Below are 27,492 nucleotides of genomic sequence, written 5' to 3'. Positions count from 1 at the left end.
AGGTACTGCTATACTTTAGGAAAAAGTAATTTCTGCATCTTAGTCCTATCAAAACTTCACCTTTCCATGGAAAGATAGCATGGAAGAATGAATTGGAAAGATTGAAGGGATGTTAGTAACTACAATTATTTTCCTGTAACTAGGTCTGAGAAGATGCGCACGGACAGATGACTAAAAAAAGATGTAGCTATTTTGTATTATATTCTTTCTACTCCATCTTTTGTGTGCTACAGTAGAAAAGGGGTGTGTGTGACAACATCCTATAGATAAACACACTTCTGAATTAGCAATTCAACAAATTGTGCCGTGTCACAGAAGAGTTGTAAGTTAGGTGGGTATTTATTTATGAAACCCTCATCCAGAGAGATTGAACCTTTTTAAAAGAGGACTTGCTCTTGTAGTAGCCTGATGTTCTTGGTAAGCTTCTCTCTTATACAGAAAACAGATTTTTAAAATGAGGAAGTTCAGTCAGTACTTCGTACATGAGCAGGATATATTGAATTGAAAACCTCCCTTAAATTTTGAAAAATCAGGAGACCCACTTGCACAATTTCAAGGGGGTCTATTTTGAAATTATTACACTGAAAATATAGGGCTGTGTCACCAAAATATAGAAAGTGGCAGTTTTACTGGGACTAGGATGTATTACTGCTACTGGTCTCAGATGGTAAATGCAGCCAGAGATTTTAAGCTCCCAAAGATTAAGTGTTCTAAAACCTGATTTGAGCCATCTCATCCATAACTGTTTAGACTCCAATATGCATGTCTCTCTGCCAGTTAAAGATGCTCAGATTCAATATTTAGTCATCCAGGAAGAAGTAGTTTCCACTCTTCTTTTGTTCCACATCCTTGGGAAGAGAAAAAAGACTACTGTTACTTGAGGTAAGTTTTTGGCAGACATGAACATAGCTGAAATAAAAGACCCTTACTAAACTTTCTACTGCCTTTATTACTCTTACTAGTTTTATGTGCTGTTTTCCAGCACAGCAAAACTACCAGGTCAGTCTTCATTTTGTCCCTTATTTTAAAATTTGGCTTCATATTAAACAGTCATGGTTCCTTTACTGTAAAGGTGCTTCTGCCTTACCTTGATGGAATTGAGTTTGTTTATTCTTGGTCTGTAATTGTTGGGGTCTCTTCTAAAAGTGATTTCAAGCTGAGATAAAAACTTATTCATTCCAGCCAAAAGAGTCTGTGGACTGTTGAGGAAAAAGAACATTTCAGCTACATTTTCAGAAGGTTTATATTATACAATTACAGGCACCTTTAATCTCTGTCCTGAGGAAATGCAAATATGAGCTGGATCTGACTTACTAGATGTGCTACAGTTTTAGTCAAATGCAGTTTCAGATACTACTCTCATCTGTCAGCAGTATTTCACTGTGGCATTGCAAGTCTACATTCTTTATTTTGTATCTGTATGTGTGTGCTGGCACACTAATTTAAGGGAAGAATGTCCAAGCTGCACCACAAGCAAAGTACAACATACACTGATGCTGAGAAACAGTTACGGGGTTGTCATTTTTAAATCCAAACATGCATTTTTTGAAAGAATACCATCAAAGCCAGAGAAGCCGTGGGTTGTAGACACATGCCAGGCTAGAACAATGTGTTTACCTCATCTGGTTTGTGCTAGGTTCTTGGAAATTAGACTGTTCTAAAAGCCTGTAAGGCTGCTCATCAAAAGGTCGCTGTAGTCTACATGAAATTATTTACAGGAACAAACCAGACGTATCAAAAGGGACAGTTTGAAAGAGTAAAACTGAGGTAGTATACCTGGAATGTTGTTATCAAGACTTGCACTTCACAGGATTTGTATACAGGTACCCTTAGTACACGGCTTTCTTCTATTACATCTCAAAGTTACTTCCATTAAGCACAGTTTACAACTGGTACTTTTTCATTCCTTACTATCGATGCCACTTACTTGTTCTCCTCTGGTTGTAAATTGGCTGATGTGCAGTTGCTCTAAGTGTAGTTTAAGGCAGGAGCTGGTCTAGGTCTGGAGGCACAGTTTGAGAACCGAACAAACCCTCAGCTCTGTGTCTAGGCAGCCTCTAAGTTATGGTCAATCCATCCTTTCCATAATTCAACACAAAACCCACAACCCTCAGGAGGCTCTTGGATGACTTTAAATGCAGCTTAAATTTCCACAGGCAAGGATGTTTGTCTGTATTTTTGATGCTGCTGCTGCTTACTAATCCAGAGAAGTCTCTTACCTGTTTGCCAGTGTGTTCTTGGAAGGAATGCCATCAAAAACAATCACACGATCAGCAAGATACGTAGCCATGATGAAATCATGTTCTACCACAAAAGCTGTTTTTTTAGCATGGAGAATGAAACTGAAACAGAAAAAGAGGAGATTAATGTAAACTTACTGGAAATCCACTGCCAATTTCAGTTACCTTCCCCAGGACATCCACTTTACCGTTTAATGACTCTAGCAGCCATCAGACGTTGTTCAGAGTCCAAATACGCCGAAGGCTCATCAATTAGGTACACGTCTGCAGGTTTGCCCAGACAAAGGGCTAATGCAACGCGCTGCAACTCGCCACCAGACAGTGTTTGAACCTGTTGGCGTGGGGGGAACGAGGCCCTGTTTAGTTCAGGTACAGGTCAAGAGTTAAAGACAAGTTAGGATGTAGTTTCAGGCAATTAATACCTCCTGATCAATGATGTTTTCTATCTGGAGAGGTTTCATTACATCAGTTACAAACTGGGGGTGTGTATAGGCATCTCTGATCTTCTCGTGCAGTAGCTGACGGACACTTCCCTATTAAAAGAAAAATGTTGCCATTTCAGTTTTATGCACCATAGGAAAACAAGCAGAAATAGAATTAGTGTTCTTGTTCTGGGCATAAAAGAATTCTACCTGTGTACTACAAACATGCTTTTTGTAGCAAACAATAATAAATAAGGCTTGAACGTACTGTAGATTTAGGACTGATTTTCTGTGGTTTGTAGCTGACATTTAGAACTGGGACCTCACCTGTAAAAAGACAAAATTTATACTGTAAACAAGAGTGTTTCAGTATCTCGAAATAGGTTTCAGCTCAGGTATCACACATTACCTCCTTCATCGGGCGTCAGCCTCCCTGCAAGCATTCGGATAAATGTCGTTTTGCCAGTTCCTAAAACGAAATGCAAGTTAGAGATTAATCACTTTTTAGTAATTTAGACCTCCAACAATTAAGTCACTGATACAAAAACCCTCCTCAAAACCTTAATGAAGAATATATACTGAAAATTAAGATTGCTTTGAGAATTCCTCTATTCCTGTATCCAGCAAGCAGCACCTGCTACTACTTGCTTTTTCAAATGGAAAAGACATCTTAAAACTACTGTCAGTCTAGACTTGTGGCTAAGCTCACCGGGTCAGTCCTGCAGTCAGTTCTTAGAATGGGGTAACAGACAAACAGTGGCATCCTTAACACTCAGTGACTTCATGTTCTCACTAGTTAAGAGAGTAAACTCGTGGTGTGAGATCTTCACTAGGAAACAAGCTGTTCAACCTGTCTCAAAACCAGTCACTTTGAAGGCTGGCTCCCAAAGTGAAAAAGGGTTGTAGGAGCACATTTAGGTCTGGAGAAGCTGCTTCCAACATAAATTGGCACTTACCATTTTCCCCTAACATCACCATGATTTCAGAATCTGTGAATTCTCCAGCTACTATGGATAGCTCAAATTCTCCCATCTTTTTCTTCATTCCTGGGTATTTGTACATACACATCTTTTTAACCTCTTCTTCATTTGCTGTCTCAGCCACCTTAAATACCAGAGATGCATCTCGAAACCTCAGGTTTTCTGTTGGAACATAGCCATCTAGGAAAATGTTTATGCCTATGACAGGACAAAAAGAGACCATTAACAAAGGTCTACAACAAAGTAACACAAAATGAATTTCAATTCCTGGCTGTAAATTCCTATCAGGTAAGAAAAATGCTGGATTTTAAATGGCATACTAAAAATAAGCAACAAGGCCTCCTCTTTTAAAGTGTGTACATAATGAAAATTGAATGAAGACAAATCTTACTAAATTACAGAATGGCTGTAAGAAGCTCTTTGTGAAAACCCATTATTAGTGATATGTGTGGGGTTTAAAGAAACTACTGTTGGATTCATACTCACAAAACCAGTTATTACTGAGTCTCAGTGCTACAAGTGTAGACAATTCAGTTGAATACTACATACCTCTCCACTGCACTGTGCAAACTGTCTCCTGCCCTTTCTCTACTACTTAAAAGGTCTTTTGTGTAACTCCACAGTTAACAAAACACCTGCAAGTATCAAAATTATGTCCATAGCAAGATATAAATGGCATTTCCTAACTACAACTTTAGGGTTGAGTTACAAATTTAAGATCATGTAACAGAAATTCTGCAGAAAATAAAACAGTAGTTGTTTCATTGCTGAACTCTAACAATAAGAAATGTTTACATTAACAGACAACTAGCATTTTGGTATCTTTTCTGGGTTTAAAAAGAGGAATAGGGCAAGAATTACCTTCTCTTACACTGAATGGCATAGTAACAACACCATAAGCACTTGGCACACCATACAGGCAGCAGATGAAGTCAGAGAGATAATCTAACACACTTAGATCATGCTCCACAACAATAATGTACCTGCAAATCAGAGCCAGAGAGATGCTTTGTTACTTCAATGCAAAACATTTTCCTTTCTTATTCTAGTCTTGCATAAACAGAAGCTAACAACATGACTTTTATTTAATAATGGTTTCTTTGTTTTATGCTAAATAAGAAGAGTTCAAATCTCTCACAAGCATTTTTTTAACCCAACCAGTAAACAGACATTGTGAATGACAACTTAAAAGTTCAGTGTAAACTGGCAGCTTCTTTAAGTGGAAGGACATTGATTGACTGGAGGGAAAAATACTTAGCACATTTTAAGAAAATAAAAATATTTCTGAGAAGGAGATGAAACAGCAATATTCAGGTGAAAATGAACCACCAATGCTTTCCCATCCTTATCACAACATTTTGGCCTAGGACAAGAAGCTACAGGAAATGTTTCTAAAGAAACATTATTGACTTGGAAACTTTGAAACTTCTGTTGGGGTACCATACTGAGAAGTCAGCACTTCTAGGGTGATGGACTGAGTATTTCTTCTCTCTGTAAACAGTCATGTATTCTTACAGTCTAGCAAATATACTTAAAGCTTGTATTTACCTATCAGGGTTTATTAGGGATCGGATGGTAATGGCAGCCTTCAAGCGCTGCTTGACATCCAGGTAGCTGGAAGGTTCATCAAACATGAAGCTAGTCCCAAAAGAAAAAAATCAAGTGTTAGTGAATGCAAGTCTTCTGCATATTTAAACATAACAGACATTTCAACCATGAAGTATGTGGAATTAAAAAAATCATCATTATTTAGACTGAGAAAGGGGGGAAAAAATGAGAATTACACACACCTGCTTTCTCTATACTGTCATATGAAAGTGTTAAAACAGTTTGAGTTAGGTATTACTTTGCCAAAAGCTCTGACAAAGTTATCAAAAGTTACAAGAAATCAGCAGTTAGGGATCCCATGCACTCATTCTGAGTCATCCTAAATTTAACATGAACTGAAAAGTGCAAAAAGACTTCAGAAGACTGGAAGAAGGACATCCTCCAGCAGTGAAAAACCAAACTTAGAAAACCACCTTGAAAAACCCACACCAACCAAAGAACTCAGCCAAACAAAAACAGCACAGCCCAAACAAAAAAAATAAAGAGAAAAAACCCAAAACCCTGTAACTCTTGTGATCTTGCTTTCTTGGTCCCAAGGAGTCAGGAAACAGCAAAGACTAGACAGTAATTTCCTGGTTGCAAGTTCCCAGAGGTGGGGAAGCATCTGTACATTTCTTATTCAGACAGGCTAAGTGAGGTATGCTGTGAAACAGGATGCATTTGTGTGGGATTAGGGAGAAGCCAGGAAGTTGTAATGCTGATATTTAAAACTGGTCTCTGAAATCAGCTATTTCTAGTCAGATGAATTAAAGTATAAAAACCCCACAGAATAAATTTCAGGAGTAAATGTGGATCTCAGCTGTTAAGCTGGCAAAACCAATTAAAAAACCCACTTTAAAATATTAATAATTAATAATTTCTAAAAAATGTAAATTCGAGGCCCATGTTCTGAGACAATTATTAGAAGCAATGTGTAACAGAAGTAAATTAAACATACATATCAGCCTTCTGAATGCAAACAACTGCACAAGCAAATCTCTGAAGTTCTCCTCCTGAAAGGTCCTCAACATTTCTTTCTTTCAGATGGGTTAAGTCTGCAAATAAGTGGTTTAGATGTTATAACCAACACAACAATCCATACATTTATTTCCTATAGAAACGTGTATAAACACAACAGACACCCTACACAGAGGAAAAAACCAAAGGCAGAATAAGCATCCAGTTCATATAGTGCCAGTATCATAATGCTCATAGTAAGTCCCAGCAAGTTACAGCTTCTCTGCACTATTAGCTGTATAGCTGCATCAGATCATGCAGAAGGATTACATTTCTATTTCTTTTTCAACTATATATTTGGTAAAGATTTCTGGCCCAAAAAAGAAACTATACCAGTTTTAAACAATTTTTTTTGTCGGACCTGGCTGAAGAGTTTGGATTTTTAGAAAAATCAAGTCCCTCAAACATTACAGCAAATGGGTGAAGCTGGTATTTTCTACTCATCTTAAAGAACAGCAAATTTCAAGAATATATTGTTTCACTCATACTGTAAGTGGGACTCAAAGCCCACACTCTTGGTGGCTCAATGCAGCCCTACCTTTACCACCCAGATGTACCAAAGAGAATCCCCTTGTTCATTCAGCAACACCTAAATTTAGTAACAACTAAATTCAAAACACCTACAAAAAATTACCAGGGCAGGACTATGCAGATACTCAATTTATTAATTATGTTAATCTCAGAAGTGAGTGTTACTCCCATTAAAATCAGATGGGCTCCAGGGGGAGGGAGGGAGATAACATTCTCTATATACAGTGGTTCTCCCTAGAGGGGATGCTGAGATTTTGCCACAGTTGAAAGCAAGCAAGGGCAGCAGATGGTAAATGGCATTATTTCCAGCTTTAAAAATAAGCACTTTCTACCATGAAACAAACTACATTAGATTCTATTAACTAGCATGTATCAATTAGTTTGCCTTTGCCACTAGCAGGTATTATTTGTGTTGGTTCAGATATGCTTACAGCATGCCCTAGGCTTTAAACTAAAAGCAACTTCACTTTTTGCTCTTTTTTAAACTGGTATAATTTACATCTTCTATCACATTATAGTAATTTTATCCTGCCAATAAATAGGAATTTTTCATATGCTTTGAAATTTGACTTTAAAAAATTTCTTACCAAGCTGCTGACATACAACAGATTGTGTCTTAGTTTCATCCTTCCTATCCAGAATGGATCCCACTGTTCCCTGCGTAATAAAAAAGGACTTAAAAATCCCACAGAACACTGGATTTTCATACTGAATTATGCTACTAAGTAAAACATTTAAACACAAGAGAAGTATTACTGAAGGGGCTCCCAGTAACATTAACTCATGACATTTCTCACCTTTGCAGCTTTAGGGATCTGGTCCACATACTGAGGTTTAATGATGGCTTTCAGGTCATCCTCCAGGATCTTGGTAAAATAATTCTGTAATTCAGATCCTCGGAAGTAAGTCAAAATTTCTTGCCAGTCAGGTGGATCCTGTGACAAAATTAAAGCTTGTGTTTTCTTATACCATTAAAACCACATAATTTTAAAAATCAAATTTTAAAATTCCAATTAATATAGCAAATAGAATATGCTTGTAAGATATAAACCCCAAAAAGCCAAAACCCAAACCTGGATAATAAAAGCAAGTTACCAAGCTCTTAAGTTGTTTCTGCAAAGTTTCCATTAAAAAAAAACAAACTGCAAAAATGAAGTTCAGATATTTTTCCAGGTGTCAGCAGCCTTTTCAGAAAAAAGCATTTTAAATGTGCACAGTTAAGAAGCTACTGAACCGAAACTACTTCAGAGGGCAATGATAGCAGGGACTAGAGGAACTGCACCAGCTATCTTGATACAGCTAATCCAAAGAAAAAGGATTGGACTGATAAATGCAATAAAATCTGGTAGTTTTCCCTGGAGTTTGGTTAATAAGGCAAGTGCCCACGTCCCTGCAAATTCTGCTGTGTTCACAGACACAAAAATTTAGTCAAAATACATAAACACAGCTATCTAGAATGCCAACTTAATTTTACTGCTGGTACATACATCATATTTTCCAAGATTTGGCTTCTGTTTTCCTGCTAAAATTTTCAAGGCAGTTGATTTTCCAATACCATTGGTTCCAACCAATCCCAGTACTTCACCTGGACGAGGGATAGGCAACCTGTACCCAACACAGAGAACTCTGGGTTATATTAATGCCATCAGACACCACCACTTGGTGGTCAAGCACGTTTTCAGACTTTCTGATTATTTCAACCTACTTTGTTAACTTGCCAATATAAAAATAAAATTAAATCAATATTCCTTAAAAATAGAAGATCATAAGAAATATTTAAGGGCAGGCTGATAGTTAAATAGGGGCTCTGTCAAATGAAGACTAACATCTATTTAATTATAATACGTTTTAATAAGAAAACCATAAAATTAACATTCCAAATGAAAGCTGCTGAGGTAAGAAACTAAGAACACTTTGATGTGCAGTCTGTTTAGACTATAAAAAACTTGATTTTTTTGTGTCTTTTACATTGCTTTGAAAAACAAAATACCTGTGAAGTTTGAAGGCATTGGCACAGTATCTATGTGTTGTTTCTTTCTCCAGGTTGCTAGGTAAGTTAACAATTGACAAGGCTCCAAAAGGACATTTCTGTAATTGAAATAAATTATAGATTACTAGTGCACAAAATATTCATTAACAACAGACTGTGTTCTCTACTGCACCCAGTACTTAAGGTTTTTAAATGAACTTCTATCCAATTTCATTTATGTGGTCAACTTGTCAATAAATTCTACACCACATTTTTAAAATTAGGTAGTCACCAATTTAGACTGTCAGTCTCCAGTACAAGTAAGGCACACTAATTATTCTCCTTCTCTTTCACAAAACCATCATTTTGCTGCTTGGTGTCTACAGACACAAACAAATCCAAACCAAAACCTTACAATCCACACCCCGCAACTCAACTAGTTCAGTAAACTGACACAGTTCTTCACTTCCTATAAACAGTAACAGTTAACTAGGTCTGCTTTTTCAAATTACAGCACAGATTACTAAATATAATAGCAAAATAAGGAAAATGTTACTAAATATAATGGAAAGATAAGGAAAATGTAGCACTTTAAATAAAGCAGATTAACTTTTACCTTGATGCAAATACCACAACCAATACAAAGTGTCTCTGAGATCCATGCTATTTTGCTCTGTGATACGACTTCTATGCAAAGTTTTCCTGGTGAAAAAGAATTAAGATAAAGTCATTAAAGTTTCTGGTGAAATAGAATTCTTGCCAGTGCTATTAAATTTCACAGAGAAATATGTAACTGATGAACGTTTACTGAAGCGTCAGATCATTCAAAGGCTTGAAAAGTGCCATTATGAGGAATTGCTCAAGCTTTCAGTGATATTTCTAGAGATTCTATGAAAGAAAAGCTTGAATGATATACAACAAACCAACCATTATTACAAACCTCATTTATTCTATCAGAACTTGATTTAAAACTTCTCCAGGTGCTTAAATACTTTGTTAAACTGTATCTCTTACCCATTCGAACCACAGGACAACTCTTCTTGCATTCCTGGCGACATTTCTTTGGCTTACACTTGTCATGGTTGACGATAGCAATTCTTGTCAATTTGTCTGCCATAATGCACAGTTTGGGGTTAAACACATACACCAATTATGAGCAGAAGTAGAGGAGTCTCCCAGACCTTAAGGAAAAACAGAAAAAAGAAAAAAACCCAGACGAGACCATGTTACTGACAGCACAGAGAACACACTTATCTGAAGTTACTACTGGCAGAGTTCAGAGATGAAAATGCAAAATAATTTACTTTTTTTTTCTCTTTTAAGCAACAAGGCAAACAGTGCAAAGTCTCAGACACAAGTAGTAAGGGTACTGATATGTAAATAACTGCAACAAATCTTTAACATCACCTTTCCATCCCATCATTATTTCTCCAGTGTAAAAACTAAAACCTGATTGTATCTGAAAATGGATTTGTTTACAAGAAAAGCATGTCATGGTAAGAACAGAAGAATCTATATTGCTGCAAATTTCAGTTTCATGATCTGCCTTGCATAAAACATACTTGTACACACTACACTATCTGTTAAAGTCAAATTGTGACTACAACTATTACTCCAATAACAGGATTGTAATATTAATTTACAAACTGTATCTCAATATTCTGTACTAAAGGATTAAAATACTCTAAAATTTAAACCTGTTTTCAAAGGGAAAATTTGTAGTTGCATATGAAAAAGTAAACCAGGCAACGTGAGCAGACATATGATGATGTTTGATTCTTTTACCTTGAGCTTCACTAGTATTTGAATAACTACACTTAGAATATACATTTCCTAATATGGCATCAATGCCTACAACGTGTTTCAATTAAAACAAGCAAGATTCTTTACAAAGAGGGTAGAAAGGCTTCACAGATAGATCTGGAAAATGGCATGACCTTCAATAAGGCCAAGGGCTGCGTCCTGCCCTTGGGTCACAACAAGCCCACACAGCACTCCAGGCTGGGGCAGAGTGGCTGCCAAGTGGCCCAGCAGAAAAGGCCCTGGGGGTGCTGGTTGGCAGCAGCTGAACATGAGCCAGAGTGTGCCCAGGTGGGCAAGGCCAGTGACATCCTGGCCTGTAGCTAAAGTGGTGTGGCGAGCAGGACCAGGGAAGTGACTGTCCCTCTGTGCTCAGCACTGGTGAGGCCCCATCCTGAGTACCTTGTCCAGTTCCAGACTCCTCAGTTCAAGAAAGAGATTGAGGAGCGTGTCCAGAGAAGGGAAACAGAGCTGGGGAAGGGTTTGGAACACAAGTCTGATTGAGGACTGGCTGAGGGAGCTGGGGCTGTTCAGCCTGGACAAAAGTATGCTCAGGGGTCCCTTATTGCTCTCTACAACTACCTGAGAGGAGGCTGTAGCAAGGCAGGGGTCGGCCTCTTCTCCCAGGTAACAAACTGCAGAACCAAAGGAAATGGCCTCAGGTTGGACCAGGAGAGGTTTAGATTGAGTATTAGGAGAAATTCCTTCAAGAAAAGGGTTATCAAGCATTGGAATGGGCCACCCACAGAAGTGATGGAGTCACCATCCCTGGAGGTATTTAAGACACACAGACGTGGCGGCACTTAAGGATATGGGTTAGGAGGCAGTGCTGGGTTAACAGTTGGACTTGATGATCTTAGAGGTTTTTTCTAACTTGTAACCTTTTCCAATTCTGTAATTCTGTGGAGTATTAGATAATTAAATAATTCTGAAATCACAAATAAATGCGTGCAGAGAAGTGAAATTCCAACTCGTATTGCTCTCTCTTAACAGCCTCTTTCCTTGCTTAGCTGTTTGCCATGAACACTGACAAGCACTGGATTGTACTGAGACTGTTGTGTACTTTGTGCCCAACAGCTGCAGCAAAGGGTGGGAAGGACAGAGAATTCTATGTCTTGATAGATAAAAAAGGTGGGATGTTTTTTAAAGTAGATTTATATTTCCTTTAATATATCTACTCACAATACTGAGAATAACAATTTTATCTTCCTATAAGCAACACACACTGCAGGACAACTCTCTCCACTCACTCCTGCTCTGGAACAAAGACAACTGAATTATGAGGATCTTGGAAGATTATGAGGTATTACACATCTTTTAGGTCAAAAGAGAGGCCACAAAAAAACCCAAACACTTCTGTTTCACCACCACTAAAAGAAGGGATGCCAGCCCTACAGATAATGCCAATTCAGTATCATCTCACTGCAGTATGTATCAGTAGTTCAAGGACATAACTTGGAAGGGGTCTTGAAATACTTCAGGTTTCCACACTGTCCAAAGGTGCCGTTTTGTCCCAGAAAAGGATTCCAACGTTTTTTATTACAGAAGTATTTTCTGTTGGATGTCCAGTTCATCTTTGCTTCACCAAACTAAAGCACTTGGCAGAGGTTTACAGACTATATTTACCACATACAGCTGTTATATGAAGAAAGCTTGTGACTTTCAAATGCTGAAGGCAGCAAGAATAAAATAGGTGTATGGCACATTTATCATGGTAAACTCCATCCTTCCCTAAACTTCAGTTGTGGAACTACAGATACCACTGAAATATGAGAGAAGGGAAGACTGACATCTAACAGGGAGCAAAGGTCAGAAAAGCAGATGTTACTGTATCTTTAAATCTACTACTACCATAGTTATGGATATGTCAAGTGGTTCCTTTTAGAAGTGGTAGTCTTATTCCTCTTTCCAATTTCCAAATTGTTTTTAAACTAACGTCAAAAGATATTCTTTATCAGATATAAATGAACATAACTATTAGTCATGCTGCCAACCTTATTGTAGCAGTTTCTGCTTTCAGTATTTCAATTTTTTTCTTTAATACTCTGAATTTGCCAAGCCAGAAAGTCCTATTAACACAGTCAATTATTTAAAATAAATGACTGAATGTTAATAAAAATCAAAAAGTGATTCAACAGTTCTGCATCATCAGATCAGATTGACAAAGTGGGGCTGAACATTGAAATTACATCCCTAGACCAGGCCAACAGTCATGGAATAATGGGTTTGCAGTTCTCACTTGATAGATAAGAAACTGAAGGCCTTAAAGAATACAGATGTTTGAGTTGGGGTCATTTTCTTGGGGACAGATACTGGATTGTGTTCTCACCTCACCACCACAGTCTTTGGGAAGAGATCCCAGTGCTTTTCACTGAAATCCTGCAGCTTACAGTGCACGGAGTATTTGGGGGTGAATCACCCACTCTCTGGTTTCCCAAAGGACATGCCTGATCTGAGTCAGCCCTTTCTCCAACAAGGCCTGAGCAGACAGACCCCACTGCACCTTCCAGGAAGGGCTTCCCTGCTCATTACCTGAGCTCTGACCAGCACAGACCAGTTCTGTGAGTTATAACAGCAACCTGCAGCAGACAAACCTGTCCCCGGCCCCCCGGCCTCTGCTCGAGGGCTCCTGCCTGAGCAGCGCTGATAGCAGCCCAGACAACCCTCCCCTCGGTCACCCTCCGCTCCAGATGTTTAAAGCTCCAAAGCGGAAGAGTGGGATGGGCGCTGCTCTAAACACTAAGGGAACTATGGTGTCAAGCAATCAGTTCTTGCCACCTTCCTCAGAAGCTTTCCCACCCAGTCCTGGCAGGATAATCCCATTAAAGTTTACACTCATTAATGAATCAATCCGTGGTTGGTAAGTAACAGAACAGCTTAAGCAACTTAAGTTTGGGTTTTTAAAAAACTTATTTACATGGGAAAATGCCCATCTGTGGTGAGTAGTTTTGAAGGGGCCTCAGAAGTAAGTACATGCACCAAGCATTTATTAAAGTACTTGGTGGAAGGCAACAGACTAAATGAACCAGCACAGAGACACACACTCTTGCCCCCCAGCTCCCACCCATGTGATCTATCAGTTTATCCAAAACTCCCCAGTACTGTTAAACCATTTTCAGAAAAAAAAATTGTGACTTTTGTCACTCCTGTAATATTTCTAGACTGTGCTCATGTCTACAATGACAATTGTCCACAACAGAAAAATGATAATTTCTACTCAGAAGCAAAATAAACAAACGGTCCAAACTCAAGCTACATATTTATGTGCAGTCAGGTGGGTGGCACTTAAGTCACATATCACATAGGACAGGCCGATTCCGAGGCGCAGATACCAGAAGTCCCAAGACACTACACAGGTCAGCAGTGCTGCGGCACACCAGGAACTGCTCAGTGTAGTCAGCACTTACAGGGCCGGAGAAACTGGGACTCAGAACCATTTTAAGTTCATGACTGCATTTCTGTTTTTCAAATGAAGAAGCACAGAATACCCTAAGATTAGATCAGTTGGTTAAAACTTGGTTGTAATAATGCCAAGGTCATGGGTTCAATCCCCTATGTGGGCCATTGACTTGAGCTGGACTCGATGATTCTTGTGAGTCCCTTCCAACTCAGAATAGTCTGTGATTCTGTTAAATAAAAACCAGCATGAAAATATTAATCTGTTACTAACTACAAGAGTAAAGCACTGTTTTGAATTAGGGAATAATGATGGAGCAACAGCAGAAAATTGTCCCAGAACGATGGACTGCCAACACAGGTGAAAGAATGAGAAAATGAAAAAAACTTCTGACAAAAGAAAACGTTCTAAAAACGTTGACAGTGTAATTTATTGAAGCCAAAAGCTGCCCATTAAGGAATTTCATACAAAAAGTGAAACATGTCTAAAAATAAGACACAAAACATGTCATCACAAGCATTCTAAGTCAGCATTCTTGGGCTGACACAGCTGCTGCATGCTCTGACACACCAGATTAAAAAAAAAGCAGCACATATGCACACCTTGCTATCTGTCACAAAAGGCAACAGAAACATACCATCTGTAGAAGAAGTGTAATGTATTTGTATTAATATTTATTTCTGTCACAGGCATTAGAGTTATGTTAGAACTTACTAAGTCAAGGCAATTCTGACCAAGAAAGATTTGTAATTGCATTGAACTATTCAAACCTAAACCAAGAATCATTAAAAAAAATTAAACAAAGACTGAAACAGAAGCAAAGACTATTCAATAAATAGATCTGAAGGCAAGGTCTGTGTTTGAATTAGGTTACTCTGCGAAAAAACGGAACATTTTATACAATTACATTGCATCAGACCTCAAAGATAAATGGTGTGGAAAGGAGCGAGGGTGAGCAGCATTTCCAGCTTCCTTCCTCAACAATTCTCTCTCAATTCCATTGCTAATGGACTACATACAGTCACTCCATAACAAGAATAAGAAAGTTAAGAACTAGAATGCCCAAGGAATATTTAAATGAAAGACAAACTGTATATGAGAGATCATTTCTCATTAGTGTCAAAGCAGAAGCAATAGTAAATGCTAGAACAAACAAAATCTACTAAGAATTAAGAACTAGTCTATGCTTAAGGTTTTGATGTTACTTTTAGAAACTGAGATAATGTAAAAAAAAAGAAGTTTAGACATGCCCCTAATTTACCTACTGTATTAAATCATTATGTTACTCATAAGACACGGCATGAACATGAAAATACATTGTAAACATGAAAGCATATGGTCAAATATCCTGACGCTGCAGAGCGAGTGGGTGTGTTTAGCTGGTGCTGAACAGCAATAATTATCACTCTTTAGCATTTCCTTTATATATGAAATGAAATGCATGAGAATGAACCCATAAATTAGCAGTCTGTCACAAGGCGTATCTCACCACCACTTGCTTAGGACTGGAGTTTAGGAACCTACAGCAGGGAAAGTTAAACTAGGACCTGAAAACTGTCACAGAAACTCGCAGGTGAAATAGCCAAGTGCATTACAAAGAGGAAACACCACCATGGACCTTGAGAAAAACCCTGCCCAGCTTTTCTTTAGTTTTCACACACACCCTGTAAAAGACAGCCTTGCCCTTTCCACCTTATGGCACCTGCAGGAGGCCTCGATCTCCTCCTCACCGCCCGACAGAAACGCACGTGAGTATCGGCCTCTCCCAAAATCAGGAAAAACACGGCTTTCCACCTCCCACCCCCGCCAGAAGAGGAAATCCCCGCTTTCCCAGGCGGAAAATCCCGGCGTTGTTCCCTTTCCCGTGGCCAGGCGAGGAGCCCGCGCACCATCCACAGAGAAGCCATTCCCGCGGCCGGGACCAGCGGTAGGGCCGGGAATCTCTGACCCCGGCTGGCACAAACCCCGAGGTACCGGGGGATGACGTGCCGCGTGTGCGAGCGGAGCCGGGCGGGCCGTGCCCACGTCGCCAGCAAGCCGCGATTCCCGGGAGCCTCCGGCCCGCAGGCCCGGGCGGGGCACGATCTAGTCGACCCTTTTCCCGCGGTGGATGGGGCGAGGCCGCCGCCCAGGCCAAGCATGGCTGCGGCCAGGCCGGCATCATGGCAAGGGTGAGGGGGGCCCGCTTCCCTTACCGTGCGGGAAGGTGGTAATTCCCTCCCGGAGTTACCGGGAGCAGCGCGGGGGGAGAGGAGGCGGGGGCGGGCGCGCGGCGCCCTCGCGCCACGCCGGGGGGCGCGTGGGGGGGGGGGGGGGAACAGCGCCCGGTGATGCCGCGCCCGCAACGTGCTCACGCCGCCGCCACACGGCAAAGATGGCCGTCAGACACGAGGGGCGGGACGGGGGCGGGCACCGCGGAGGGGAGGGAGGGAATGGGAAGGACGGGCGGCATCTCCGCGGAGAGGAGGGGAGGACGGGCGGCATCTCCATGGAGAGGAAGGGAGGTATCTCCACGGAGAGGAGGGGCGGGACAGGACAGAGGCACAGAAGGGCGGCTCGGCTCGGCTCGCACCGTGCAGAGGGAGCGGCGCCTGCCGGTGCGGGCGGGACGCGGTGCCGCCGCCTCAGCCGCTCCCGCTCTCGCCCTGCGAGGGGCGGCCCCGGCCCGAGGGGAGCCCCCGGTCAGCGCGGCGCTTCCAGGCCGGTTCCAGCGCAGGAGGGTCTCGCTGGCCTGTTGTACTTGCGCTGGGCAGGTGATCACAGGCGGCAGCAGCAGCAGCAGTGAGAGCGGGTGTTTGCTCTGCCAAGGAAAGGCGCTGCCTTCGCTTCCACGGCCGCGGGTTCGGCACTGGGAGCCGAGCTCCAGGACCGGACACACCCGGGGACTGCTGCAACACGGAAGGTACCAGGACAGCACGGCCTCGCTGGCGCTTCCCTGCGCCGGGCAGCCCGTCATGGGCACCGGGCACACCGCGGCTGCGCGCTGTGCTCCCCATGGGGAGCGCTCCCAAGCACTGGCAAGGAACCCAGCACCTAAACTCGGATTTCCATTGCGCTCCTGAGGACGGGCAGGGGTCGCTCCCACACGGGGAGCAGGGTAGGGCTCCTCCTCCTGCCCCCGGCGGGTCCGTGAGGGGCGGTCCAGGCGCCGCGCGAGGAGGGCGGGGCGGCGCGGCGCGGCGCGTGCGCCCTGCGGCCCTCACCGCCCCCTCAGCTGCGCCTGGCGCTGCGGCCGCGGGTCCCGGATCCCGGATCCCGGCAGGAGCAGGTGGGAACGGTGGGAGCTGCGGCTCCGGCGGGGCCAGGGGAGGAACATCCAGCCGGGGCCGGAGCTCGGCTGGCTGATGCTGTGAGCTCGCCCGGGGTCGGGGCTGCCCGGCCGGGTCCCTCCCGCGGGTGCCTCGGAGGCGGAAGAGCGGAACTCGGGCCGGGGGATGGAGCTCGGGCCGGGGGATGGAGCTCGGGCCGGGGGATGGAGCTCGGGCCGGGGGATGGAGCGCGGGCCGGGGGATGGAGCGCGGGCCGGGGGATGGAGCGCGGGCCGGGGGATGGAGCGCGGGCCGGGGGATGGAGCGCGGGCCGGGGGATGGAGCGCGGGCCGGGGGATGGAGCGCGGGCCGGTGTGTTCGTGGGTAGGTGTTGCTGCTGCTTTATCATCGGTATGTAAGCGTTTTGTAGGCCTGGGGAGCACGGTGTTGTAAAACTCTTTAATAAATCAGGGAGTCGTGGTGGGAGGGCGTGAAGGGAACCTGAGCGAAAGCAGCGCTTGGTTTGTCAAAGCCACTCGGTCCCGCTGGGTGCTGTGGTTTTTAAACACGGCTTCGCGTAATGTTTGCACTTTACACTGCTTGTAAAGTGCTCGACTGCTTTAAGGAACAGCTTGCATCCTTACCAGGTAAGTTTGGAAGTGTTGGCTTTCACAAAAATATATTAAAAAAACTCGACAACGTTTATTTACGCTGATTAGGGATACACATATAAAATTGATACACATATAAAATTGATAATGTAATTATCTTGTTCCATTGCTCTAATTACCCTTATTTTTAGTGAAATATGTTTGTGACACTGAAGGACTTTACTTGTTTTCACTGATAGCCTTAAAGCAATGCAGTGAAGGCAGAGTAAAAATAATGAGTGTTTAGAATTGTACTGAGAGGATAATCTGAGAGGGCAAATGTACAGGTGAGTGGTTGTTGAAATAGGGTGCTACTGAACACTTACTGTCACTATTAAATAATTAAACGTCAGTAATTTGAAGGTTTAATGTTACTGTTCAATCTTCTATCTGAGTAAAAACTAGTAAGCATAGTGCAAATCTGATTTTTGGATATACCTTGAGATCTTCAGAGGCCTTAAACCAGCAAGAGTCCAGCCAAAGAAAATGAGAGCAGGGAAGAGAGCTTGTGAGGTAAAATGAGTAGTGCAGTTAAGAAAACCAGGGAATCTAAGGTATGGAATTTTCTTCTATTAAGAAGAACAGGAAAAACAATCTTATGATGTTGCAAAAATGCTGGAGTCGCCAGTGCAGCCTTTGTTCGATCTGTATCTGTAGTCAGGTATTTGCTAAAACTGAATAAAATTATATGATGGGAACTCAGAGCAATTTTTGTTTGGTTTTTTTTTTTTAATAGCAAAAGTAGCTGAACTTTGATCGCCTGAAAGATTCTGAGGAGGTGGTTTGGGAAGGGAATTTGTCAGTAAGTAGAAGACAATTAAAACCAGTGTGTGAACAGGAATATTTTAGTGTGGTTTAAGAGTGGTCTGGATCAAACTTATTTTTAAAGTAGCCAATGTGTTTAATGAGAAAGGAATATATGGGGTTTGTCTTGAATTCTACAGGTTTTCTCCCAGTGTTTAAGCTACTGAAATGTGATTTTTTTTTCAAAATCTTGTATAGCTGGTTGAAAAATTGCTTTTGTAGCTGACTTGTAAAATACCACTTTTAAACAGGGGTGTCACAAAGTGTGCTCCTGGTGAGTTCAGCTTTGAATGTATTTTCATTATATTCTGTGATGGTGAACACAAGATAAATATACTGCCAAGGTGGAAGAACTGCAAGCTCTGTACAGCTCAGGGCTGGAATTCAAAATGATCTTGAGAAGATGGATAACACATTGGAAATCAGTGTAACGAAGCTCACTGAACAAGAACTGAGGGAGCAAGAGAAAAAGGGAGGAAAAAATCAAAGGCCTGATTAGTGGACAGAGTATTAGTGAACAGCAAATAATATCACAAAGAAGCGCTTGAGTGCTGTGGTGCATAGTACATTAAATACAAGTTGATAATATGATGTTCTTTCAGCTAGACAGGTATTATTTTGCCATGTTAACAAGTGTTGTTAAAGACAAGGAAATGATTGCTCTGTTGAATAAGGGCCTTAGCTAAAATGGTATGGGTTTTTTAATACAATAGTATGTACATACCTAGAGTCTGCAAGAATATTACCTTCGTAAAACTTGGTTTGTGAGGGAAGCTTGAAAGACATCACACTAGAAAAGGAGAGGCTAAGATCAGATTTGATGAGTGCCCTCACATCTGTAAAGGGGTTGCTGCATAAGGACCCGTGATTAACTATTCTTTGAATTCTCTGTAGAGCAGGAGAGGAGGTCATTCTTGTTCCTAGAAGGTGGTACTCTTAAGGACACTCTGGTCTCTCAAGGGGTCCTTACAGATGTGCATTTAAACAGTTCTGTGCATAATAACATGGTGGAATTAGAAACTTTAACTGGAGAAAAGTGCTTTGGGATCTGCAAGTTCCCTTGAGCCTGATTTTTTGTGGAGCTTTAGTAGGAAAGGCCAGCAGTGTATCCTACTGTGTCTCCTGTTTAGTGTGTTGAGGAGTGTGCGTGTGCTTAGAGAAGGGTTTGCTTTCACATCAGCATCTTTCAAAGGTGTCTTCTGCTGGTGCACTGAGAATGACCCATGTGGTTTGGTGGTGAAAGGCAGACTGTCCAACCATTTAAATCCATTTCCCTCTGTTTATAAACTCTATGGTTGCTAAAATGTCTTTAATGGCTGTTACTCCACAGGCATGGTATGTTGTCTGGAAAAGAGCAAACTTCTCTGAGGAAGATGGTAAGAGAGAAAGAGTTAAAGGAGTGGGCAAAAAATGGTTATCACTGCTTTGTCTTGATCAAAGGATGTGTGCACCATATAATGGAAAGTGGCAAAATGGAAGTGTGGCCTTGGTCATGTCATTAAGACATTCATATAATAATGTTGCTAATAAGGAAACAGCAGCCTGCTAATGATCTTTTGGAATAACTGAATTGGAAAATTGGAGATGTTTCCAGCCAGTTCTTTTATAGATGTGGTGTGTCTTTCCATTTTTCAGCACGTGTCAAGGAAAAGGACTTCTGAAAGTTTAGTTGTTTTTACACACCCTGAAAAAGCCATCACAAATTTTATTAGGTGACTTAAATTACTTTTAAAGCTAAGTATTTGTGTCCTGTTCAAAATGAGGTACTTGTGCTAGTGAAACGTCCAGAGGTGTTCCTTGAGTGAGCTGCTGCTGCATTATTTTTCCTTAACTATCTAGAATGTATTGTCCTTGTCCTGGTTAAACAGGAGTTTGGTCATGAAAATCTGACTCAATTAGTTCAACCATTAAAGGTTTTCAGTCTTTTACACCACTAGCACACAATATGTGGCTGATTTATTTGCCAGCAGTGGTTTGGAGCTGGAATTTGTATTTTAAGTAGCTTTGCCTGTTGGTTAGAAAGAAACAAGCTCAGTTTAAAACAGTGGGAAACTTGGATGGTGTTTCTTGCTGTGTGTTTCAGACCCCCAAAATGTATGTCTCAAACTGCTGAGAACTGGCACAATACAAATCATGGCAGTGGTAAATTATTTAGAACTTTTCTCTGTGCACTGAAGCTTATAAGAAATCTCAGCAGTGTTGTCTCAAGGGATTCTGCAGACTTAAATATTTTAGTAATTTTTTTTGAAGCATCTGTAACCACCTTTCTGATATAATGAACGAACAACATGATTTCTGTGGCCTTATTTTGGTGAGTGTTGGTAGGATGTTTGCCTGTTTCTGGTGTCTTAAGGGTGGGTATTTGACAATAGCTAATTCTGGGAATGAACATGTGAGTATCAGATCTGGAGCTTTTCATTAATTTTCTCTTGAAATCAAAAGTTTGAAGGGTTGCTGGTGATGATGATAAGAAGTGTTTGATGTCCGATGTTTTTGAGATGTGATCACTTGAATTAAAAGTGGTTGAATTTTCTGTGTGTGTTTTCAGAGGTGGGAAGAACAGCATTACTGTTTTCTATCTAAATCTGAGTCTTAAAATGAATGCAACTCAACCTCTCTTAGTTCATTGTCACAAAATAAAAAAATATTAGTGTTTGGACTTGTAGGTCATTCGAGCTTTATAATTCATGAGTCCAGAAAAACAGTCTTCCCAATGGTTAATAAACATAATTTGAATTGTGATGTAGGATTGGGGTTGGAGAATAGATGATTCTTGAAGGGCCCTTCCACCAATCCAAAACATTCTATGATTCTGAGAAAAATGTTTGGGTTTGAAGTATCTATGAACTAAGTGTTTTGTAATTTTTGTTCCAAGACTGTTTTGAATTCTTAGATGATCAGAATACTCGTGACATGGTGTTTTATTGAAATTGCTATTAATAAATTGAAAGTTGTATCAAGTAGCAACCAGAGGAAGTTATTTATTTTCTATTCTATTCTATTCTCGATATATAAAGGTTTATAGTGTAGCTGATTCAGTAAAGGATTATTATTAAAGCTGTGTTTGAAAGAGCCTATTGTAAGTACCTGGTGTGTGTGTGGCTCAGCTTCGCTGAACGCAGATTTGGGAAGGGCTGTCCCCACGTGGGTGTGCCCTTCCAGCCTGCTCAGTGGATTTTTAGTGAGGCTCAGCGTGCACAGAACTGGCCCCACCGTTTCAGTCCTGAGGTTCATCTGCCACAGCCGAGCGAGCTTGGACAGTGACAGGGAAGTCCTCAGGACTAGAACCTACAGCACCCGGCATTTCCCAGGAGGTCTCCCATCCAAGTACTAATCCGGGGCTGACCCTGCTTAGCTTCTGAGATCTGACGGGATCGGATGTCAGGGAGGCATTCAGGCAATACACTAGATACACTGGAATATACAGTTTCCCAAGTCACTGTATCCTTACAGGGATGGCTAAATGGATTGTCAATATAGGGGGATTTTTTGAATCGTTTTTGTGTTTTGTTTTTTTTTTTTAACAAAACTTTTCTACATTGTCAAGAACCTTAAAACATCTTGTTGCATGAGTTTGATTTTTTATTTGGATGGCATTAGGATTACTATATCTGTGAATATACGTGTGATGTTGTAGGATTAGCTGTGGAGGGTGCAACTTCTTTTCTGAGGGAATGGTGTTTGAATGAGGGCTTTGTTTGCAGCCTTTTGTGACACTTGCTGTTGTCAGTATTTAGTTTTTACTACACATGCTCTTGTTTATCCAGATTTTTTGATGGTAATTAGGGCTGCAGTTTTGGGTTTGAGAAAGTAGCAAAAAAAAGGTGGAAGTCTGTCTCAAGTCATGTGTTTGAAAATTTAAAAAAAATTAAAATAGCCAAAGGACAGTAGAAGGTGTTTGGTGCAGACAGTGATTTGCACTACTGAGTTCAGATTTCCTGTCTGACAAGGACTTTCAGCTGCAAAGTTATTAGTACACAGCAAATCTTGTCTCTGCCTTGTGTACTTTTGGAGTGGGTAAGGCCTGGCTCCTGTGCATCCCAGCCTAGTTCTGTGCCCTGTTTGCTCTCTGGGTGAGGTACTGGAAGACTTTTCTGAGATTAGCAGTGCAAAACATGATGTGCTGCATGTGAGCAAAGGATGAGAAGAAGTCACTTCTAAATCCATGACGAATCTTGAGTGCTCTAATTATAAACTTTAATGTAGTTCTTTCATGGAACTGACATTTCTTTGGAATGCCTTTTGTCTTATTTTTTTTAAACTATTTTAACCTACTTTCTAGGAAGTAATAAGGTGCTCTATGCTGTACGAAACCCAACATGGTTATGTTGTAGCATGTGTGGTGGCAGTCTGGGTGTTGAGGCTGTGTGTGGTTCCTTGAGCAGTGCCAGTCACAGGTTAATGGTTCCAGATGAAGTTGTGAAGTTAAGAGAATAAACTATGGATAGATGTGCCTGTAACCAGTTGCTACAAATTAGAGACTGTGCAGTTTGTTTAAACTCTCATTTTCTATTTTTAAGGAGCAGTAGCTCCAGGGCAGGCTTGCTGTAGTTGCTGAATAGGTTTCTGAATTTGCAGATTAAGAAAACTTTTAAATGTATTTGGAAAGGGAGTGGAATGAAGTTGTGTTGCTAGCCTTTAAACCAACAAGGTCTGGTTTAATGTCTTAAAAAACCCCATAAAAACCAAATCCTGAACCCCAAACTGTGTGCGCATGAATTAGAATGACACAAATAAAATAGGTCTTATCAATGTTCCAAGTATGTATTGAGTTTTAAGGACACAAAGTTTATGTATATGTGGAATGTCTTAGACTACTTAATATATATATTTATACATGTTGCCATATATATATATATAAAAATATATATATATATAAAAGAGGTTCTACAGACGTAAAAATGTATATGTACAAACCACATATTCTGTAGGCTGTTATATAAGTGTGAGGTCAAAGAATTAGTGTCTGTGTGAACAAACACAACCCTTTAATTTTCACATCAAGCCAAAAGTGTGCCAACTAACTCATTTGTTTTCTCTTACTAGAAATGACTACTCCAACCAAGACACCACCTGGTGCTGATCCAAAGCAGTTAGAGAGGACTGGTACTGTTAGAGAAATAGGCTCACAAGCAGTTTGGTCTCTTTCATCCTGTAAACCAGGTAAAATCACAACAAATGATGTTCTTTTATCTTAGGAATTGTACATTTTTCATCTTAGAATATACGGTGGTCTGTGTTTTGGTAAGAAGGGATATGTAGCAGTAAAACTGCTTTAGTATAGGCTGTGTGGGTAGTCACTACAAATAATTTTGGCCTTGTCTATATATGATATAAGATGAAAATTATGATTGTGTTAGAAATCCTACTATCTCATATTAACAGATGTTTTACCTATTTTATACTAAATTGAGGGCAGTCCCGTGGTGTAAAGGAGAGCACTCTGGACTCCGAATCCCAAGGTCCTGAGTTCGAGTCTCAGTGAGGACCGTCCTCTGGCAGTTCAATGCCTCCCTGCCATCCCATCCCGTCAGATCTCAGATGCTCAGCAGGGTCAGCCCCAGTTAGTACCGGGGGCTGTGACAGTCCCGAGGACTTCCCTGTCACTGTCCAAGCTCGCTCGGCCGTGGCAGATGAACCTCAGGACTTAAACAGTGGGGCCAGTTCTGCACACGCTGAGCCTCGCCTAAAATATCCACTGCGCAGGCTGGAAGGGCACACCCACGTGGGGAGAGCCCTTCCCAAATCTGCATTTGCAAAGTCTGGCCATACATACATACATATAGATACTAAATTGAGTTTTTTGTTTTACTTGTCCAGTGAAAATACTAAACCATCTGAGCAGAAATGCACCCAGCACTGTGTAATTGTTTCTGTGTTTTGGCATCTGCCTGGGTGTCTTTGATTTTTGACTAAGCATAACTGTGCAGTTGGGTGATCTAAATGTTCTGTTTCAACTTTGTGTGGACTTGGCCATTATAATGTTGCTCCCTGAAACCCTGCAAATAAAATTAAATTATTGTTAATGGTCCTGAGGTGCAGTTAAGGATATCTGCTCAAATATCTGAAAATCTATTCTTTTCCCTTGGGGTGGTAGTGTTGCTATTTCTGAAATATCCATTAAGAATTTATCTTGTATTTTTCTGCAGCCTAAAGTGAGTGATCCCTTTATGTCACAGTATTTTGCTCAGACTGAATGTTTGTGGTCTGATATCCTGGAATATTATTTGGAGAAAAATATCACATAGTTTTGTTGCTTAAGCAGAGTGAAAGTAGTTTTTTATTGCAGATTAAACTTCAACTGCTACATTAGAACTGCAATTAGTGTGGGCAATCAATAAAAGGATGTGATTAGTAAGAGGGCAGATAATGAGGGAATGGGAAAATATATTTGGAGTTGCTTCTTTAGATGTGATGGTGTTAACTTTCAGAAATACTGTTTTTGCCATCTATTTCTCATTCTAACTAGTAACTTGAAAAAACAAAAATATTTCAGGAGACTACTTGCAAAGAAAATGTTATATTTGGCTAAACTTTTATAATAAGTGAATGGTCTCTCCTTTAGTTTAGCAGTTAAATTGTAGAATAAGTGGGAAAATGTAACTGTTAATTAGTGTTCTTAGAATCAATATGAATTACTACTTAGCCATTTGAAATTCCAGGACATGTTGACATGGCTTTGTGCCCCACAGACTTCAACAGTACTAAACTTTCACAGATTCCTGTATTTCAGTCTTGTATCAGAAAAGCATAGGCACAACTTGGATATCTGGAACTGTTTCCTCATGTATTAATCTCAGGCTACATGAGTTTGTAACAGCTGAAGAAAAGCGACGTTTGCATCATCTAAATGGTCTATTCAAGACTATAATGTTTTCTTTTTCGTAGGGTTTGGAGTGGATCAGTTACGAGATGATAATCTAGAAACTTACTGGCAGTCAGATGGATCACAGCCTCATTTGGTGAACATCCAATTTAGGTATTAAAATATCCTCCCTCTGAGTTAGGCTGTTTTATATAACTTTGTATTGATTGCTGTTCACCAAGGTAGGAATTCTGGAAGTGCAAGGACTCCTGGGGTAACCCTGTTACCCAGCTGATCAGAAGCCAGTTAGGTGGCATTGTAAAAATGAGATTGTCAAATGTTATGATTACTAAATGCCTGAATAAGAACAGAAAGGTATGTTTAATAGTATATCCTTTGTGACAGTGTCACATTTACCTACCTAAGATGACTTTCGTCCAGACTTTGTCTTTGAGTGTAATTTGAAGGGTAGATGACTGTTGTTAAAGTAGCAGTGTATAACCTGACAACTGAGTTTGAGACCCTTTTTATTCTACTCTGTGTAGGATGCTTTCAGTACTTTTTCTTTAACGAAACTTAAGATGATGTTAGATGTTTGTTTTTTTCCTTTGCTTTAAGAACTCCTTGGTATAACAAGAGAGCCCATATTTGATAAGCTAAACTTAAGCTTCATTGCATAGAAGTTCTTATTTGGCATCTTGGTATTCTGACATTTCTTGTAAATCAGTAGACACATATATTCATTTTTAGAACATTTAGATCCTTAATTATTGCAAGCTAGCAACAAACTCATCCTGAATAATTTTCTTCATGATGCTTACCTGGCTTATGTTGCTTCTTGCAGAAGAAAAACAACAGTGAAGACATTATGTATTTATGCAGACTACAAATCTGATGAAAGTTACACTCCAAGCAAAATCTCTGTCAGAGTAGGAAATAATTTTCATAATCTCCAGGAAATCCGGGTAGGTTAATGATGCTTTGCTTACTGTATTAAAATAGTTCTCTCTCCTTAGGACATCTGATGTAGAACAATTGATTTTGGAAGAAGAATATGGCGTTGTGCTTGAAGTGGGAAGATGACTGGGTTTATGTTCATGTTTGCTTTTAGTTTTTGTTGTTAAATGTACTTGATCGTTTCTGTTTTTTTGTCAGGCTTGATTACCAACTTCATTATAACAGATCCTGTAATAGAATAGAGAGTGGAGCTTTCTATAACTGGGCTGTTTGAAGTTGGTTAAACTTTGATCTCATGTGAAATACCTGCAGATCTATGCATTGCATGCATCAAAAGGGAAACTTAGCTTTTAAATACTAGACTTAACTGAAATTCATGCCTTTTTTTTTATTTTTTCATTAGTGACTTACTCAGCTGTTGAGTCTCATCACTAGGACTCAGAATTTAAAATTACAGGTTTTAATTATAGCTCCATATGGTGCATAAATATTTTGGAGTCTGGATTTCACATTGGGAGGTGGCATGTGCTCCTACTAATTAGTAGCATCTGATTCAAAGCTAACATTGAGACTCTGGAAAAGGAAATTAGGACACAAAAGATGATCATCAGTTCTGCAAAGGTTTCTTTGTGTTCTACTGGTTAGAGAATCTTTGTGTAAGGGAGAATCTGCTACTTATCTGCTGATAACGGACTGGAGCAGCTGCTGATGGTAAGAGCTGGTGGAGTTGCAACACTAACTTTTCTATAATCATGTGCAAAGCAAGCAAAGTACCAACTTAAAGGTAAGGTAAATTACAATCAGACATGTTCATAAATGATGTTTTACTTTTGAATACAGTTTCTAATCTTTTGCAAAGCTTTTTTTATATGTGTTGGACAGTCACTGCAATATAAAAGTTTTTGTAAGGGATTCAGTTTTTTAACATTGTGATGCAAAATTTAATTATTTCCAGTTCTGCAGATATACTTAAGACTTTGAATGACACAGTTGTAGTGTTTTGTTAATGTTTTTGATCTTTTTATTTACAAATGTGTAATAGTCAAACTTGGTGTCTTTTTATGGTGACACATCTGGCCAGAACA

General features: G+C 40.5%; 2 protein-coding genes across 6 annotated transcripts in view; one reads left to right on the top strand and one right to left on the bottom strand.

Annotated features, from left to right (window-relative positions):
- Positions 1 to 320: 320 nt before the first annotated feature.
- Positions 321 to 17,028, bottom strand: ABCE1 (ATP binding cassette subfamily E member 1). 2 transcript variants are annotated; one of them, XM_071555607.1, is made up of 18 exons: positions 16,977 to 17,028; positions 9,761 to 9,927; positions 9,363 to 9,448; positions 8,768 to 8,865; positions 8,265 to 8,382; positions 7,575 to 7,712; positions 7,365 to 7,434; positions 6,188 to 6,284; positions 5,191 to 5,280; positions 4,504 to 4,625; positions 3,619 to 3,840; positions 3,072 to 3,131; positions 2,931 to 2,989; positions 2,663 to 2,773; positions 2,429 to 2,571; positions 2,220 to 2,342; positions 1,088 to 1,199; positions 321 to 848 (listed from the first exon to the last, which is right to left on the bottom strand). In XM_071555607.1, the coding sequence occupies exons 2-18, from the start codon at positions 9,861 to 9,863 to the stop codon at positions 801 to 803; spliced, it is 1,800 nt and encodes a 599-aa protein (XP_071411708.1). In that variant the 5' UTR covers positions 9,864 to 9,927; positions 16,977 to 17,028; the 3' UTR covers positions 321 to 800. The 2 variants fall into 2 exon arrangements, with proteins under 2 accessions (XP_071411708.1, XP_071411706.1); XM_071555605.1 differs by lacking the exon at positions 16,977 to 17,028 and adding an exon at positions 16,139 to 16,259.
- The window catches only part of ANAPC10 (anaphase promoting complex subunit 10), a 44,700-nt gene continuing 33,017 nt past the window's right edge, over positions 15,810 to 27,492 (top strand). The window contains exons 1-4 of one of the 4 annotated variants that reach the window (XM_071555608.1): positions 15,810 to 16,114; positions 23,692 to 23,808; positions 25,534 to 25,624; positions 26,295 to 26,415. In XM_071555608.1, coding sequence (XP_071411709.1) covers positions 16,054 to 16,114; positions 23,692 to 23,808; positions 25,534 to 25,624; positions 26,295 to 26,415 — 390 coding nt within the window. In that variant the 5' untranslated portion in view covers positions 15,810 to 16,053. Of the gene's footprint in view, positions 16,115 to 16,411; positions 16,846 to 17,115; positions 17,212 to 18,293; positions 18,644 to 23,691; positions 23,809 to 25,533; positions 25,625 to 26,294; positions 26,416 to 27,492 lie in introns of those variants that run through there. The other 3 variants (XM_071555610.1, XM_071555609.1, XM_071555611.1) reach the window with 3 other exon arrangements.

The sequence above is a fragment of the Pithys albifrons genome, chromosome 5, assembly GCF_047495875.1.
Source record: "Pithys albifrons albifrons isolate INPA30051 chromosome 5, PitAlb_v1, whole genome shotgun sequence".
Taxonomy (NCBI): domain Eukaryota; kingdom Metazoa; phylum Chordata; class Aves; order Passeriformes; family Thamnophilidae; genus Pithys; species Pithys albifrons.
Note: the sequence above shows the minus strand (reverse complement) of the source record. Positions and strands in the feature narration are given on the sequence as shown.

Bases quoted from the DNA above. Each gene is read 5' to 3' on its own strand.
- ABCE1 (XM_071555607.1), bottom strand. From the start codon at position 9,863: ATGGCAGACAAATTGACAAGAATTGCTATCGTCAACCATGACAAGTGT. The intron at 6,285-7,364 runs GTAAGAAATTTT...ACTTATTTGCAG, and splicing joins TGTTGTATGTCAGCAGCTTG to ACTTAACCCATCTGAAAGAA. The intron at 1,200-2,219 runs GTAAGAGACTTC...TTTCCTCAACAG, and splicing joins AAGAACACACTGGCAAACAG to TCCACAGACTCTTTTGGCTG.